Here is a 19,285-nt window from a genome sequence, read left to right on the forward strand (position 1 = left end):
AGGAAAAATGTATTGACTTTAACTCCCATGTTAGCTGGGAGGGAGGGAAGGAAGGAAGGAAGGAAGGCAAAACATTGACTTTAACTCCATGTTAGCTGGGAGGGAGGAAAGGAAGGAAGGAAAAAATGTATTGACTTTAACTCCCGTGTTAGCTGGGAGGGAGGAATGGAAGGAAGAAAAAATGTATTGACTTTAATTTTAGTTGGGGAATTCTGGGAGTTGAAGTCTGCAACCTGATAAACTGTTCTGGTTTAATCTTCAAGGTCTCCTTATGATGAAAACAGGAAATAAATTCACATCTTCCCAGGAGAAAAAAATTCTTAATCTCTTCCAATGTGCAAAGGAAGAAACTGATTTAAGAAATGAGTCTCAATTCAGTTTGGTGTTTGTAAAAAGTCTGTGCCGCAACTCCCAGTCACTCCACTCAGTGGCCAGTCACCAAAAATGGCAGTTTTCACAGTCTGCTCACAAGGAGCAGCTTTCCAGAGTCATGTGAATAACCTCTCCATACTCTCTCCTTCCAGAGAGATTTTGCCTCACATCCGGCCGTGACGATGTCCTGCTAACTCTTCTGACTTAAGGCTTCCGAAAAGCACGAAGCCAACTCCTTCTCCCGATAAAACCCCTTTTATTGAGCTGAAAGGGAATTCCTCTCCAGCAAAGTCCCAGCCAACAGAGATTTCACAACCGCAGACCTTGATCAGGCTTGGAGAACTGCCAGGCCGATATCTTCCAAACGCCACGCTGTAGCAGCAATTCCTCGGCAAGAAGTCAGGAACAGAGCTTCACCCTAATGAATTGAACTCATTGTCTCCTGCAAACTCCACTCCCCTTTTGCTCTTCTTTATTCCCTCTGGGAGGGGCCATTCACCATCCACCCTGTGGTCTTACTCCCAAGTCGACTCCTGTTCCTTAATATGTTCCCTTCCGGCAGCTCTGCGCATGCGCACACTGGGAACAGGCTCCAGCTGTTCTTCTGCCCCACTGATGTCTGACTCCGAAAGCAACTGATAAATGTCAAGACAGCCCTGGCCCCATCTCTGCCTCCGACACAGAGCCCTCATCAGCCTTCCCCAGACTCCAGGGCTGGCCCATGTTCCTCTCCAACCTCCTCACTGTTGCCCGATCCACTGGCGGGCCACGACACTAAACAAAGAAGACATCATTTTGCCATCCCAGAAAATGATAGGGAGAGGGCAAGATTTTGGACCCGTTCTGTAAATCAGCCCCATTTTGAGGTACCCCGAGCTAAAAAAGTCTTGCCTTACGACGCACCGTTTTGCCCCACTGGAAGTTACAAACACATATATGGCTAGGTAAAGCTTTTGTTGAAGTTTTATTTTCATTAAGCAGCAGGCCCAAAGCACGAAGGAGCCACATGAAAGGGAGAAAGGCATTTACTGTATGCGTCTGCTCCAATCCACACGGTAAAATTGTTTCCATTGGGCGTGCATACACCCAAAGCATGAAGGATGAGATTTCTGACACATTTGAGGGGGGAAAAAAGACCACTATATTATCAAAGGTTAATTTAAAAACAACAATTAACTCCAATTGGCCTCAGTGACGCTTGACCCACAAGAACAGAGTTAAGGAAAGTCAACTTAGAAGCAACCTCAACTTTTATGACAAAACGCGTGAGGCTTTTTGGACGAGATGGAATTTGAAGGAAGGAAGGAAAAAATGAAGGAGGAAATAGGAGCAGTTTTGCTCGCAGCAAATCTTCAGTTTTTATGTTGATTTTCTTCCATCGCTTGAGGGCGAGGAAGTCACCAGCACGTCTCTAGAACTTAAATGCGGCTACTCCAAATAAAAATAAAAAGTATCTCTTTGGCGGTCCGTTGGATGTGCAATGATTTCCGGAGTTCGTACTCCTTCCATTACTGAAGAGGTGTAAAAAATAAAATTATGTGTGAGTGGTAAATCGCAAACTAGATCCAGAGGGTAGGTAATCCCATGTAGGAGGACATCGGGAAGGAGCTGGAGAGGTGAGTAGAACTACACTTCCTACAGCAGTGATGGCTAACCATTTTGGTGCCGAGTGCCCAAAGCAAGCCCGCACACGCAATCCAAAGATGCAATGCGAAGACCCCGGCGCATGCGTCCCGCCCCCCTTCCCAATTTTTGCCTTCCAGGTTGGTGCAAGCTTTCCAGGCAAAAAAAGGGGGCACGGGGGGCTCACACAACACCCCTTCACCCCATTTTGGCTTCCAGGTTGGTGCAGGCAGCCTTCCAAGCAAAAAACGGGGCGCAGGTGGGGGCGGTGCATGTGGGGGGGGGTGCTCCCATTGCATTTTGGGGGTTCACATGCAGAGACCCGAAAACCAGCTGGCCGGCGGGAGGCACGGGTGTCGGAGCTGGGCTGGGGCAACGATGGGCGTGCCCGCAGAGAGGGCTTTGCATGCCACCTGTGGCACGAGTGCCATCGGTTCGCCATCGCGATCCTACAGTCTAATGCGGTCTTTTTTAAAGTTGGCGACTTTTTAAGACGTGTGGACTTCAACTCTGGCGGGGGAATTCTGGGCGTTGAAGTCCACACGTCTTAAAAGTCGCCAGCTTTGAAAACCGCTGCTCCACCCATCTTAAAAGTTACCCAAGTTTGAAAACCACTGGTGTAATGCAATCCTGAAGCCAAGCGTTTTGCCAAGGTTGCCAGGAGAAGGTCCTTTGGCATTCCGTGTCCATCTCCTCTTTTCCGTCTGGGGATGAAGGAAGAAGATCCCAGATCCGGCGTGCTCATTTGAAGGTCTCCAAACTGAAGCCGCGCCGGAACGAAGCTGGATTTCTGGCAAATGTAGACGGAGAACTGTTCTAACCGAACAGACCAGGATTCAGCAGCTGCAAGCTACATACGAAAGCGTGGAAATGTTCCACTGTCCAGGGCGGTCGAGAGAGTGCCAGGGGGACCTCTGTATTTGGCACAGCGCTGGTACTCAGAGGGCTGCCCCAGAAAGAAAGAAGGAAGGGAGGAAAGGAAGAAGGGAAAAAAAACCTGGTTATTAAAAGGCAGAATCTCAAAATGTGTGCCAAAACCCACGCAGCTCTCCGCTGACCGTGTTGCAGTCTTCGGAGCAGGCAGACCCTTCCCCAATATGATGGGACTTCAATCCTGGACTTATGACCACCATTGAACCCAATTTTATTGTCCTCCTTCTGATCTAGGCATCCCCAACAGCACGAAGCCGAGTCCTCGTTGTGATTAAACCCCTTTTATTTAATTTAAAGTGACGGCAAAACGTCCTGGCCTAATCTTTCAAGATAGTTCAGTCAGAGCTGAGTCCAAACAGTCCCTTTCTTTCCTTTCCCCAGAGCAGTTAGTGGTTCTAACCTTATGGCAGGCAAGAGGAAAGAATGAAGGCACACTCACTTAATCCAGGTGGGGTCGTTGAAGGTGACAAGCAGATCCGTTCCGTACTGGGGCAGGCGGAGCAGCACCAAATGCACACGCACATCGTTTTTGGCCTGCGGAGCGGAAAACAAAAAATCGTTCGGGACTAACCGTCCACCTCCCGTTTTATACCGATGGCGGGCGAAAGTTGGCTTTCAACCTCATGAGGGCTAGCACCTCCTCTTTAAAGAATGGCGTTTTCACGGGAAGAGGAACCCACCACATTGTTCGATTCTCTCTTATATACCGTATTTTTCAGAGTATAAGACGCACCCTTTTCCCTCGAAAAAGAGGCTGAAAATCTGGGTGCGTCTTATACACTGAATACAGTATTTTGGGTCTCCCGGAACCTCACCTCCTTCACCCAAATGGCCGTGCATAGCCTTTAGGAGGCTTTCAGAGTGCTCCTGGGGGCCTGGGAGGGCGAAATGAGTGAAAAATGGGTCGTTTTTTTGCCCCCCACCATAGCTCCCAGGAGCACTCCATAACCCTCCTAAAGGCTATGCATGCTCTTTTTTGGACGAAACGAGCCCATTTTTGCAAAAAACAGGCCGTTTTTTTGCTCATTTTTGCCCAGCCCCCAGGAGTACTCTACAAGCCTCCTAAAGGCTATTCATGTCCTCTTTTTGACAAAAAATTGGGCCCATTTTTGCCCCCCCCAGCCCCCAGGAGTATTCTACAAGCCTCCTAAAGCCTCCTAAAGACTATTCATTCCCTCTTTGACAAAGAAATGGGCCCATTTCTGAAAAAAACGGGCCGTTTTGGGGAGATCTGCAGAATACTAAAACTGTTTTTTTTAAATTTGCCTCTTCAAAATCTTGGTGCGTCTTATATTCCGAAAAATAAGGTAAGCAAATCAAGGCCCCTTCTGTCTAAGTCCAACTGACCCCAACGGAAAGAATTTTGTGTCCCGTCTGAACTTAGAAAAATATCAGGGCCGAAAATAAACCCAGGTGCATGGAGTCCTCGACACGGTCACAATTACAATGTAATCCCCGACTTACGACAATTACAACCAACATTTCTGTCGTTAAACGAGGCATTTGTTAAGTGAGTTTCTCTGACGACCTTTCTTGCCGCCGTTGTTAAGTGAATCCCTGCAGCCGTTACACCGGTAAACCCGGTGGTTCGGTGAATCTGGCTTCCCCGCTGACTTTTGCTCGTCGGGTCACGAAAGGGGACACACAGCAACCGTCGTAAATATGAACGATTGGCCAAAGCATTTGCATTTTGATCAAAAGACCCGCAAAAGTGGCGACTGTGAAAAACTGTCCTAAGTTGCTTTTTTCAGTGCCGTTGAACGGTCCACTAAACAAACGGCTGTAAGTCGAGGACTACCTGCTAGTCCTCCATTGGATGTCCACTGCTAAAGGAAACAAGGGGGATGTTAACGGAGCCAGGCCCAACTTCATGACTTTCCTTGCCATGGTTCTTAAGCGAATCACCGCGGTTAAGGGAACCCCACACAGCTGTTAAACGAATCCAGACTCCTCCGTTGATTTTGGTTGCTAGAAGCCAGCGAGGAAGGTTGTAAATGGTAATCGCATGTCCCTGGCATCCTGCAACCATGATATATACACGTCTGTTGCCAGGCAACTAAATTCTTATCACAGGGTGCTTTTTTTTTCCCCCAAGAGGCAACTGGACTTTCTGGTTTTTTTCTTTTGAAGACGTTTCGCTTCTCCTCCAAGAAGCTTCTTCAGCTCTGACTGGATGGTGGGGAACGGAAGGAGTTATGCTCCTTGCAGACAGCTGGTCATTTGCATCCTTTTTAGAGTCCTTGAGGCCACTTGGAGTCCCAAAGTTGCTTTTTCAAGAGGCAACTGGATTTTCTGGTTTTTCTTTGAACATGTTTCGCTTCTTATCCAAGAAGCTTCTTCAGCTCTGATCGGATGGTGGGGAAGAGAAGGATTGATACTCCTTGCAGATAGCTGGTCATTTGCATCCTTCTAGAGAGTCACTGAGGCCACTTGGAGTCCCAAAGTTGCTTTTTCAAGAGGCAACTGGACTTTCTTGTTTTTTTCATTTGAAGACGTTTCGCTTCTCCTCCAAGAAGCTTCTTCAGCTCTGACTGGAAGGTGAAGAATGGAAGGATTGATACTCCTTGCAGACAGCTGGTCATTTGCATCCTTTTTAGAGTCCTTGAGGCCACCTGGAGTCCCAAAGTTGCTTTTTCAAGAGGCAACTGGACTTTCTGGTTTTTGTTTGAAGATGTTTCGCTTCTTATCCAAGAAGCTTCTTCACCTCTGACTGGAAGGTGAAGAATGGAAGGATTGATACTCCTTGCAGACAGCTGATCGTTTGCATCCTTTTTAGAGAGTCCTTGAGGCCACCTGGAGGTTTATCTGTGTCATCAGGGTCACCCGAGTGATGCAAATAGGTGTGGAGCCTTCTTGGAACAGTTGAAAGGACTGAGTTGTAGGCTGGAGATCGATAATGTCATAACCCTCCCCTCGGCTGAGAGGGAGATGTTCAATTTTGACCCAGATGGCCTTGTCGACCGCACTTTCAAACCAATGGTCTACGTCACCCTCCTTCAAAGGGTCAACAACACCGTCCTTTCAGCAGTTCCAAGAAGGCCCCACACCCATTTGCACCAATCAGGTGACCCCGAGAACACAGGCAAACCTCCAAGTGGCCTCAACGACTCTCTAAAATGGATGCAAATGACCAGCTGTCTGCAAGGAGTGTCAATCCTTCCCTTCCCGACCATCCAGTCAGAGCTGAAGAAGCTTCGGAGAAGCGAAACATCTTCAAAAGAAAAAAAAAAAACAGAAAGTCCAGTTGCCTCTTGAAAAAGCAACTTTGGGACTCCAAGTGGCCTCAAGGACTCTCTAAAAAGGATGCAAATGACCAGCTGTCTGCAAGGAGTATCAATCCTTCTCTTCCCATCCATCCGGTCAGAGCTGAAGAAGCTTCTTGGAGGAGAAGCGAAACCTCTTCAACAGAAAAAAACAAGAAAGTCCAGTTGCCTCTTGAAAAAGCAACTCTGGGACTCCAAATGGCCTCAGTGACTCTCTAAAAAGATGCAAATGACCAGCTGCCTGCAAGGAGTATCAATCCTTCCCTTCCCGACCATCCAGTCAGAGCTGAAGAAGCTTCGGAGAAGCGAAACATCTTCAAAAGAAAAAAAAAACAGAAAGTCCAGTTGCCTCTTGAAAAAGCAACTTTGGGACTCCAAGTGGCCTCAAGGACTCTCTAAAAAGGATGCAAATGACCAGCTGTCTACAGGGAGTATCAATCCTTCTCTTCCCATCCATCCGGTCAGAGCTGAAGAAGCTTCTTGGAGGAGATGCGAGATGTCTTGAAAAAAAAACCCCAGAAAGTCCAGTTGCCTCTTGAAAAAGCAACTTTGGGACTCCAAGTGGCCTCAAGGACTCTCTAAAAAGGATGCAAATGACCAGCTGTCTGCAAGGAGTACAACTCCTTCCATTCCTCAGCATCCAGTCAGAGCTGAAGAAGCTTCTTGGAGGAGAAGCGAAACGTCTTCAAAAGAAAAAAACCAGAAAAGTTCAGTTGCCTCTTGGAAAACAAAAGCACCCTTGGGACAACCATGCCCTGGACGACTAAGAATCTCCATAGACATTTGATCACAGGGATATGGTAACTGGCCTTAAATGTCATTTGTCATTTTTTTTCCCCAGGGCTGTCGTAACTTAAAATAGTCACTAAACTCATGGTCCTAAGTTGAGGACCATCTGTACTTCTGTACAGATTTTCCCATTGCAGAAAAATGTTCGGAGGAAAGCTCACCAAGTGGCAAGGGCAAGCTTCGGAAACAGGTAACCTCGCCACTCACCTCCTCGTTGAATTTAGCGACCTCCTGGCGGCCCGTGAGTTGCCAGGCGCTATTGCAGCCTTCGAATGCCAGAAGAGCAGGCGCAAACTGGTCTTGGCTCAAAATCTCCGAATTGGCCGAGCTGCCCGCAATGTCTTCAAAGTGGTACCTGGCGGGAGGGGAGGGTTAAAAAACAAGATGGGTGGACGTCTCTCATTGGCCCGTCCAGCAACGAATCTCTTTCTCCGCATCTGAGACTAGGCCAGGTGAACCCCTTCCCCAAATTTCATAGGTGAACGTGGGAAAAAATGCAAAATAACCCACAGCTAGGGCCATTCTTATACACATAGTCCTCAGATTACGTGCCAGCGTTCCAACTGACGAGCCCAACCAAAGCCAACACGGTCGAGACGAGGCCATCTCTTAATGCAAAACTTTATCAAGCAGGGACGTGCGGTCAGGGGAGGCAGAGCCTCACCTCTCATCATGAAATAATAATATATAATAATAATATCCACCAGGGAGTTTCATATATATAAGAGGAAGAGGAGGGAGGAGGAGCGCGTGGGGGGCGGTGCCAGCTGGGCAACCGGCGGAGGCAGGAGGGTTCTCGGAAGCGCCAATAACCTCGCTGCCTCCGCTGTACTTTGCGAGCTCCTCGCGACTGCAATAGATGTCCAGAAGTGGCAGGGGCTTGATGACGTCACCGCAGCTGCCATGCGCGGACGGAAGGAGGTAGCCAGAGTGGCGCCGAGGCAGTCTGGCAGACGAGCGACCGAGGATCAGGCTGCCTGATCCTCCATCGCTCGCTCGCTCGCTCTTTCATCCGCCCAGACCCCTCAGCGCCACTCTGGTTATCTCCGTCCGGCCGCGCCCAGCAGCGACGTTGGCGACGTCATCAAGACGAAGTGGCTTGGAGGCGAAGTGCTTTTCAGTGATTTTCTGTGCGTCTGGCGTTTAGGTAGATAGCCGGATGTCCTAAACGCCAGACGCACAGAAAAGCACTGAAAAGCAGCTGCTGTTGGGGATCGCGGAGCGTGAGCCGGCGGAGCGCGCTCAGGAAGGCGGGGAATGGGATCACATGTGCTGGAGGATGAGGCAGCCTCAGCCTCCAGCACACGTGGTCCCATTCCCCGCCTTCCTGATGACGTCACCAGCCTCACCAGCCATAAACCTCACCGCCCGTCACTGTTATCGAGTACATCATTTTGGCACCAACGAGGGCAAAACCAGATCTGACTATTTCCCGCGCAAACACACATAGTTAAAGTTTAGATTCTCCCTCCCCGTGATCGACCAAGTCACACTGTCCAACGGAGTGTCATGGTGTTGTTATGAGAAAACGCCTTGGTGCTCTGGCAAACACCTGCCAAAGTGTCCTTGGTTCTCAAGGTTGGCTTCTTCATGTCTAGAGCCTACATTCCATCTCCCCCTTCCCTCCTCCCTGATTCATTGGCAAGCAGAGAAGTGACAATAGCTGTCACAACGAAAGCGCAGTTTTGAAGCTTGACATTATGACAATTGAGCCCAAAATTTACGTTGCTAAGCGAGACATTTGCAGAATGCCCCATGTTAGGACCTTTCTTGCCACAGTTGTTAAGTGAATCACTGCCGCAGTTCATTAGGAACACGGATCTTAAGTGAATCTGTCTGCCCCGTTGACTTTGCTTGTCAGAAGGTCGCAAAAGGGGATCACTGCAACCGTCATATATGTGAGTCGGTTGCTAAAGCATCTGAATTTTGATCACATAACCGCAGGGATGCTGCAACGCAAAGATAATTGCCTCTCTATTCCATCCGAAATATATTACAGGCAAGTCCTTGAGTTACGACCATAATTGAGCTCCAAATTAATGTTGCTAAATGAGGCATTTATTGAGTGAATTTTTACCCCATTTAATAACCTTTCTTGTCACAGTAGTTAAGTGGATTTTTGCAGTTTAGTAACACAGTTGTTAAGGGAATCTGGCTTCCTCGTTGACTTTGCTTGAACGCACGAAGCACGGGTAGCCCTCGACGTAGCCACAGTTCGTTTAGTGACCGTTGAAAGATACATTATTAGCAATATCACTGATAACACTACCGACAATCAAAGAGAAGCTGATTAAGGAAACGGAAGAAGGGCAGCGAAATTACATGAGAGATTTTATAAGCAAGGAGTTGCTAAGAGGAGTCCATACAAAGTTGATTAAGGAGATGATTAGAGGACTGACACCACAAATGGCAGAAGACATGAGACTGTTTTGCTACTGGAAAGATACAGGTTGATAGATGGAAGAGTATAATTTAAAACTAGTTAAACGTAGTGAAATTTAGTGACAATGGATATAGTTAAATAAATAATGGATAATGATAATAATGTATACAATGTGTAGTGTTAGGATAAGTAATAATGGGATATGAATATTGAATGGTACCCATGAAAGGAAGATTAGAAATCCTTTTGGATTATATATATAAAGGTTAATAAAAAAAACTAAGTTAGACATAGTTAAGTCTTGATTATTAGGGGGAAAATGTTATGATGCAGGATATAGTTAAATAAAGGAGGGATAATAACAACGTATTGAATACAGGTATGGGTACAACATAAGGAAACCGGATGTAAATTGTAAACAGTGATTTGGAAAGGAGGATTAGCAAAGTTTGTTATTAAATATTATGGATGTTTAGCTAGAATAGGATATAAGGATTCAGTGTTATTGGAGGATTTTAGAAATAGTAAATGAAATGCCAGTATGTGGTTATGTATTAAATCTTGGTCTATTTTATGATGAAGGACGTTTAAACAATTATAGCCAAATGAAAATGGAGGCATGACGATGGTAACATGTATAAATATCTGAGTTAAAATACTTGAGTTAATATGAATTATGTTTGTGGACTGTGGAAGAGATGCACGAAAGCCTTTTTGTAACCAACTGATACAATTTCTACAGTAGGTAAAGAAGGATGTGTTGTGTTTGGTTTGAAAATTTATATATATATATATATAGATAGATGGATGGATGGATGGATGGATGGATGGAAGGAAGGAAGGAAAGAAAGAAAGAAAGAAAGAAAGAAAGAAAGAAAGAAAGAAAGAAAGAAAGAAAGAAAGAAAGAAAGAAAGAAAGAAAGAAAGAAAGAAAGAAAGATACAACGGCCCTGAAAAAAAGTGACTTACGGCCGTTTTTCACCGTTACGACCTTCCCAGCATCATCACAGTCACGGGATCAAAATTCAGCTGCTTGGCAACCGGTTCGTATTTGTGACGGTTGCCACATGATCGTCTTTGGTGATCTTCCCACAGGCAAAGTCAACGGGGAAGCCAAATTCACTTAACGACCGGGTCGCTAAATTAGTAACTGCAGTGATTCACTTAACAACGGAAGCAAAAAAAAGGGTTGTAAAATGGGGCAAAGCTCACTTAACAACAGACACTTGAGGCTCCTTTGAATCGTATGTCAAGGAATACCTGCATAGGAGAGGGTAGTATTTTTATTTCTATTTTATACTATTTATGCCAATACCAACAGCGAAATACTTAATCCTGGCTTCCCAAATATCAGCCAGGCCCAGCTAAATGCTGCCACCTAGCTGTGACATTTTGTCATGACTTCCCCGCTCCCTGCACAAAGGAGTTGTCAAAGTGGAGACGCTGGGGATTGAACCCAGGACCTCATACATGATGCGCTCTACCACTGAGCTACACCCCCTTCCATGCCAAGCCTCCCAGCAGCTGGTCTCCTGTAGTACAATGGTAGCCTCAGAATATCATTTCCTCCTGCTTGTATTTTCAGGTTTCACCAGTGGAGCCAATATTTTTGCCTTTTGCTACACAAACGTGTTAGTTAGTGAGTCCTATATAAATGTTGCTAAGGCTAATTAGCCGTCAATTAATTAATGCCTATACTATACTATACTGTATTATACTAATAACACTAATAGTAATACTGATACAATTCTAGAATATATAGAATAACAGTTGGAAGGGACCTTGGAGATCTTCTAGTCCAACCCCCTGCTCAGGCAGGAAACCGTACACCACTTCAGACAAATGGTTATCCAACATCTTCTTAAAAACTTCCAGTGTTGGAGCATTTACAACTTCTGGAGGCAAGCTGTTCCACTGATTAATGGTTCTAACTGTCAGGAAATTTCTCCTAAGTTGCTTCTTTCCTTGGTTAGTTTCCACCCATTGCTTCTTGTTCTGCCCTCAGGTGATTTGGCAAATAGTTTGACTCCCTCTTCTTTGTGGCAGCCCCTGAGATATTGGAATGCTGCTATCATGTCTCCCCTGGTCCTTCTTTTCATTAAACTAGACATACCCAGTTCCTGCAACCGTTCTTTATATGTTTCAGCCTCCAGTCCCCTGATCATCTCTATTGATCTTCTCTGCACTCTTTCTACACAATACTATACAATAATATAATATACTATAATTAATATAATATACTGTAATTAATATAATATACTATCATCAATATAATATACTAGGCTATACAATAATATACTACAATTAATATAATATACTATATTTACTATGCTATACTATAATATACTATAATTACTATACTATTACTATTACTATACTACTATACTATACCATACTTATACCTATACAATATAATTGCTATACTATACACTATAATTAATATACACTATAATATACCTATACAATATAATTGCTATACTATACACTATAATATACTATACTCTACAATAATATACTATAATTAATATAATATACTATATTTACTATGCTATACAATAATATACTATAATTACTATACTATTACTATTACTATACTACTATACTATACCATACCTATACCTATACAATATAATTACTATACTATACACTATAATTAATATACTATACTCTACAATAATATACTATAATTAATATAACATACTATATTTACTATGCTATACAATAATATACTATAATTACTATACTATTATTATCACTATCACTATCACTATTACTATTACTATACTACTATACTATACCATACCATACCTATACCTATACAATATAATTACTATACTATACACTATAATTAATATACTATACTATACTATACTAAAAATAGAATACAATACAATACAATAATTGCTTATCCTGGAAATAAGCCAGTCTGGAAACTGATTTGCTTTCCAGAATATTTACAGGGAAGTCCATTTAATTTCTGCATTCATGGCCTCTCATTAAAATAACATACAGCTAGTCCTTGACTTGCGACCATGGCCAAGCCCAAAACATCTGTTGCTAAGCGAGACAGTTGTTAGTTGAGTTTACCCCACTTTATGAGCTCTCCTGCTGCCCTTGTTATGTGAATCCCTGCAGGTGTTAAGTTAGTAACCCGGATCCTAAGTGAATCTGGCTTCCCCAATTACATAAAGAGTGCAATTTTGTCCCGGGAGGCTTGAAATCCCAGCGCCAATCGGTCCTGCAACGAAATGTCCAATTTTGCACCGCGTACCTGGCAGCGTTTTCATCCGGCACCCCCGCTTGGTATTCCAGCAGTTCCACGATGACGCTCTGGTCGGTGCTGGGGTGAACAAAGACTTCCTGGTTGTCAGGAACCTGACGCAGTTCGCTGAGAGGGATAGACATAAACGGGGAGAAGAACTCAGGATCAGCCAGCCATCACATCTTTGTGAGCAAGTGGCCTTCTAAAGACCTAACAAGCAGGCCATGGTCTCTATGGGGATACTCCATATATATATATAGCTATGGAATGGAATGGAATAATAAAGGAATGGAATGGGATGGGATAGAATAGAATAGAATAATAAAGGAATGGAATGGAAAGAAAAGGAATGGAATAGAATAGAATAGAATAGAATAGAATTAGAGTAGAGTATAGAGTAGAATAATAAAGGAGTGGAGTAGAAGAGAGTAGAATAGAATAGAAAAGGATAGAATAATAATGGAATAGAACAGAATGGAATAGAATAAAATAGAATAGAATAGAATAATAAAGGAATGGAATGGAATGAAATGTAATATAGAATAGAATAGAATAGAATAATAATGGAATGGAATAGAATAGAATTAGAATATAGTATAGAGTACAGTATAGAGTAGAATAATAAAGGAGTGGAGTGGAGTAGAGTAGAGTAGAATAGAATAATAAAGGAATGGAATGGAATAGACCAGAATAGAATAGAATAGAATAGAATAGAATAGAATAGAATAGAATAGAATAGAATAGAATAATAATGAAATGGAATGGAATAGAATTAGAGTAGAGTAGAATAATAAAGGAATGGAATGGAATAGAATAGAATAATAATGGAATGGAGTGGAATATAATAGAATAATAATGGAATGGAATAGAATTAAGAGTAGAGTAGAATAATAAAGGAATGGAATGGAATAGAATAGAATAATAATGGAATGGAGTGGAATATAATAGAATAATAATGGAATGGAATAGAATTAGAGTAGAGTAGAATAATAAAGGAATGGAATGGAATAGAATAGAATAATAATGGAATGGAGTGGAATATAATAGAATAATAATGGAATGGAATAGAATTAGAGTAGAGTAGAATAATAAAGGAATGGAATGGAATAGAATAGAATAATAATGGAATGGAGTGGAATATAATAGAATAATAATGGAATGGAATAGAATTAGAGTAGAGTAGAATAATAAAGGAATGGAATGAAATAGAATAGAATAATAATGGAATGGAATAGAATTAGAGTAGGGTAGAGCAATAAAGGAATGGAATGGAATGGAATGGAATAGAATAATAATGGAATGGAATGGAATAGAAGTAGAGTAGAATAATAAAGGAATGGAATGGAATAGAATAGAATAGAACAGAAGAGTAGAGTAGAATAGAATGGAATAGCATAGAGTATAGAGTAGAATAATAAAGGGATGGAATGGATTAGACTAGACTAGACTAGACTACAATAAAATAGAATAAAATGGGTTGGAAGGGACCTTGGAGGTCTTCTAGTCCACCCTCCTGCTTCAGCGGGAAACCCTATACCACTTCAGACAAATGGCTATCCAACATCTTCTTAAAGACTTCCAGTGTTGGAGCATTTACAACTTCTGGAGGCAAGTTGTCCCACTGATTCATTGTTCCAACTGTCAGGAAATTTCTCCTTAGTTCTAAGTTGCTTCTCTCCTTGATTAGTTTCCACCCATTGTTCCTTATCCTGCCTTCTTCTGCTTCGCAGAATAGGTTGATCTCCCTCCTCCATGTGGCCGCCCCTCAAATATTGGAACATTGCTATCATGTCTCCCCTGGTCTTTCCTTTCATTAGACTGGACATACCGAATTCCTGCAATCAATCAATGCAAAGAACTGGACCGGTTATTTCCAAACCGGAAGGTCCAATCGCCTTTTTGTTTGATCCACAAGTTGCGTCGGGAAGCGGAGAAGCTACCGGGAAGGCCAAAATGATTCGCCTCTTGGGGAGATGTTGGTTACAGCAGAGAATCCAACCCACCTGATATCCAGACTTCCAGGAGGGAGGCGAGCCGAAAAGGCACCCCCAAAGAGTTGGCTTTCTTGGGGTTCCGCACCTGCCATAGCCCTTGCCTGCAAGACAAACCAGATGCATTGGAGATCCGCCGTCAAAGCCGCACACAGAAAATGGGGGCGCACAGGCTCACGGGGTAGGTTGCAAACTGCAAAGTTTTTGCAGAGCTTCCTTTCTTAGCAGCTGTTCTGACCGAGGCTTCCCAAAAGCATGAAACAAACTCCTTGTCCCGGCAAAAGCCCCTTTTATTCATTTACAGCGAATGCTGCTCATACACAGCCTTTCAAAGTCTTTCAAAGGAGGATTTACGGTCACAGACCTCATCGGGCTTGGAGAGCTGCCAGGCCGATATCTGCAAAACGTGGCAAGGAGTCTCGGAGAGTCACAAGCTAATTAAAGCAAAGTCATTGTTTCCTGCAAACTCCACTCCCCTGTGGCTCCTCTTTTCTTTCCTCTGGCAGGGGCCATTCATCGTCCACCTGTGGCCTTACTCCCAAGTCAACCCCTGTTCTTTAGCCGTTCCCTTCGTCTGGCAACTCTGCGCATGCGCACACTGGAACAGGCTCCAGCTGTTCTTCTGCCTCAGTGATGTCTGACTCTGAAGGCAGCTGATCACTGGCATACGGCTCTGACCCCCTCTCTGCCTCCGACACAGAACCCTCATCAGAGCCTTCCCCAGACTCCAGGACCGGCCCATGTTCCTCCCCAACCTCCTCACTGTCTGAATCTGCACAACAGAATCTAGGAGTTGTCCTAGTCCCTCTCTATAGGCATGAAAGGACCAGTCACTCACAGCCTGACCCACCTCACAGGGTTCTTGTTGTGAGGAAAGTAGCAGGAAGAAGGTGAGTGGGGTATGTTTACCACTTTGAATTATTCGTAAGAAAATACTAAAGGAGGGATACAAATAAACACCTTGATCTAGGCTGAAGGAATAAAACTCTTGCTGAAAACTCCCTGCACCCTTCTTAATCAACAACTTTTCCTCCACCAGATTAAGACAGACAGATTAACAGAGCTGGAAGGGACCTTGTAGGTCATCTAGTCCAACCCCCTCTCCTGCCCCGCCCAAGCACGAGAACCTACACCATTTCTGACAGATGGCAATCCGGTCTCTTTTTGAAAGCCTCCAATGATGAAGCTCCCACAACTTCTAAAGGCAACGTCTGCTCCATGTGCAAGTCTCATGCATCTTAAACAGGGTAGTCCTCGATTTACGGCCACAGTTGAGCCAAAGATTTCCATCGCTAAGGAAGACCGCTGTTAAGTGAGTTTTGCCCCGTTTTACGGCCTTTCTTGCTACGGTTGTTCGGCGAATCAGTGCAGTTATTCAGTTAGCAACACGGTTCTTCGGTGAATCGGGTTTCCCCATTGGCTTTGCACATCAAAAGGGGATCACACAACCCCGGGACTCTGCAACCGTCATAAATACATGCCAGTTACCAAGTGTCCAATTTTGATCACAGGATTGTGCAAACAGCGTGAAAAAATAGCCAGAAGTCACTTTATCCAGTGCTGTTGTAACTTTGAACGGACATTAAACGAATGGTTTTTAAGTTTTCGGGATCTCTTTGTATTCAGAAGTACGACGGCTATTCCTCGACTTACAACACTTCATTCAGTGACTGTTCAAAGTTACCTTGGCCCTGAAACAAGTGACTGACGAGCACGCTTACAACCTTTGGAGCAAGCCCATGGATCGTGGGATCAAAATTCAGACGCTTGGCAACCGGTTCATACTTATGACCATGGTTGTATCACCGGATTCCCCCTTCTGCGATCTTCTGACCAGCAAAATCAAATGGGGAAGCCAGATTCATTTACCAACTCACGTTACTCCCTTATCGGCTGTGGCCGTTCACTTAACCAAGGAAGGCCATAAAATGGGGCAAGCCCTTCACTACTCTCACCCTGATTTCAGTGTGATGAATGTCTCGCTTAACGACAGAAATGTCGGGCTCGACCGGGTGCCGTGAAGTCGAGGACGACTTGAACTAGAGGGCAGCGAAGAGGGTAATTTGAACTGCGGTGGCGCAGTGATTAGAAGGCAGTCCTGCAGGCTGCTTCTGCTGCCTGCTGGCTGCCTGCAATTTAGCGGTTCAAATTTCACCAGGCTCAAAGTTGACTCAGCCTTCCATCTTTCCCAGGTGGGTAAAATGAGGACCCAAATGGTTGGGGGAATTATGCTGACTCTGTAAAACCTCTTGGAGAAGGCTGTAAAGCACTATAAAGCGGTATATAACTCTCTCTCTCTCTCTCTCTCTCTCTCCTCTCCTCTCCTCTCCTCTCCCTCTCTCTCTCTCTCTCTCTGGTCACAATGAGATACCTGCTGAACAAAACTCCGCACTGGCGTCAGGAAGGGCATCCGGCCAGTAAAACACTCTGCTAGCTCCATTCAGTTGGCCCACAACGGATTAGGGATGATGATGAGGATAAAGATTCAGAAAAGAAGCAAGAAACGGGGATCTCCCTGGGAAGAGTCCCTTGGCCCCAATACCCAAGTCTTTGGAGGAGGGAGTGCGTTATGTCATTTCTGCTGCAAAGAAAGGAAGCCAAATAATTGGGGGCGGGAAGGATTGGGAAGGGTCCCCCAATAATTGAAAGTAGACATAGAAATCCCTGCAAGTAATAATAAATGTAAAAAAAAAGATTGGAAGGAAGGGGTTTCCTTGTAACTGCGTCACAAAGGGAGGGGATTCCCTCCCCGGGAATTCCGGAAACATGGGAAGAACCTATAAGATTAATGGGAGGAAGGAAAGGTGTTTTTGAACCGGCCAATTAACTGCTGTAGAACACACACACACACACACGCTCCTTCCATCTTTTCGAAGGACTCACCTTTCAGCCTGGCTTGATTGCACGCAAGAGGCGACGGTCCCTTTAAAACGTCCCTCTCCAATGAATTCCCCCCGCCCTGCCAGGAAGGAACGTTTAGCGAGCAAAGCGGCCAATCAGAAATCGGAGGGCGCGCTTAAGCGCTTCCCCGCGCCTCGAATTCCATTGTGACGACTACGGGAGGAAATGGGAGTGTGATGGACGAACGCCTCGTCCAATCGGCGAGGCAGATTCGGGGGGGGAGGGATGCTTTTCGAGATGGACGGGCCTTAAAGGGGCCGTGTGTAATTTTTTTAAAATGTAAAAAAAATCTGTATCGTTCGTGAAAGCGCGACCGGAGGATTGGGAAGTTTAATTAAAAGGAATATATTTTAAGCAATATAATATAGCAAAAGTAATATATTTACTTTTCAATATATTCAAAGTTCAAAATAAAGGGGTATGGAGATTCTGGCGGGGTCGGACTAGATGACCCATAAGGTCCCTTCCAAGTTCCAATTCTGTTAATCTGTTGTTAATTTCAGTTTCGCAGTCCTGATTTCGCACGAGTGGATGGCTAATTTTCAATCGAAAGAAATTTTTTAAAAAGACGTGTTAGTTATCCTTCTGCATCCGTAACCCCATTTGCTTCTATTAAAAGGAATTCTGCCTCGTTTAAATAAATAAATTAGGATCGTATTGTAACAATATATATGGTGGTGCGTAATGACTTAAGACACTGAGCTTGTCGATCAGAAAGGTTGGCAGTTTGAATCCCTAGTACAGGCCTCCTGAGTGAGCAGGGGGTTGGACTAGATGACCTCCAAGGTCCCTTCCAACTCTGTTTAATATATGTGGTGTGTGCATCAGCATGCTTTATCGCTGTCCTACTGTCCCCATTTATTTGTACTCGTTTCCCTTGTTCATGTCCATGTTTATACTTGTTATCTTGTACATGTTTGACAAACTAAATAAATAAATAGATACATAAAGACAATTGCACTTATCGTGGGAAAACAGCTTCACCTGTTGAATGTCTGCCTGTTGTGCCAGAAAAAAAAAAACAAAGTTATAACCTGATATCTAAAGAAAGCCAAATGCCCCCACCGGGATTGTTTTAAAACTACACACGATTGCTGAAATCAGAGATGATTCCTGAAAGCATACAAATAACTTCTGGGCTCCGAAATGGTATGAAATGACGCCAAAATTAGTCAAGGCAAAAATTAGTCAAGCCAATTATATTGTACCTTTTCCCTTTCCCATATTCCAACATTGTCCAAGGCACCTGAGGGTAGAACAAGAAGCAATGGGTGGAAACTAATCAAGGAGAGAAGCAACTTAGAACTGAGGAGAAACTTCCTGACAGTTAGAACAATTAATCAGTGGAACGACTTGCCTCCAGAAGTTGTTATTGCCCCAACACTGGAAGTCTTTAAGAAGATGTTGGATAGCCATTTGTCTGGAACAGTATAGGGTTTCCTGCCTAGGCAGGGGGTTGGACTAGAAGACCTCCAATGTCCCTTCCATCTCTGCTATTGTATTGTATTGTATTGTCTTTGATCTCAAAAGGAGGTGCCTATGCTGATTCTGGGTCATTTTTTCCCCCTTATAAATTATAATTTCCTTATCAATTCCTCTCTTTTTTGGCACAGGACACCTGGTTTCCCATCAGGACTTTCTATGGCCGTGATGGTGAACCTGTGGCAGGCGGAGCCCTCTCTACGGGCCCAGCTCAGCTCCATCACCCATGCGCCGCCTGCCGGCCAGCTGATTTTCGGGTCTTTGCTGTGCATGCGTGGGGGTCGGG

General features: G+C 44.3%; 1 protein-coding gene across 2 annotated transcripts; it reads right to left on the bottom strand.

Annotated features, from left to right (window-relative positions):
• Positions 1 to 143: 143 nt before the first annotated feature.
• On the bottom strand, positions 144 to 17,618 carry LOC309400716 (ran guanine nucleotide release factor-like). Of its 2 annotated transcripts, none has more exons than XM_081969354.1 (6): positions 17,500 to 17,618; positions 14,629 to 14,720; positions 12,635 to 12,751; positions 7,188 to 7,335; positions 3,368 to 3,462; positions 144 to 2,941 (listed from the first exon to the last, which is right to left on the bottom strand). In XM_081969354.1, the coding sequence occupies exons 2-6, from the start codon at positions 14,709 to 14,711 to the stop codon at positions 2,812 to 2,814; spliced, it is 573 nt and encodes a 190-aa protein (XP_081825480.1). In that variant the 5' UTR covers positions 14,712 to 14,720; positions 17,500 to 17,618; the 3' UTR covers positions 144 to 2,811. The 2 variants fall into 2 exon arrangements, with proteins under 2 accessions (XP_081825480.1, XP_081825479.1); XM_081969353.1 differs by lacking the exon at positions 17,500 to 17,618 and adding an exon at positions 16,988 to 17,283.
• Between the last annotated feature and the right edge of the window lie 1,667 nt (positions 17,619 to 19,285).

This window comes from Natrix helvetica, assembly GCF_964273705.1.
Source record: "Natrix helvetica genome assembly, chromosome: W".
NCBI lineage: Eukaryota > Metazoa > Chordata > Lepidosauria > Squamata > Natricidae > Natrix > Natrix helvetica.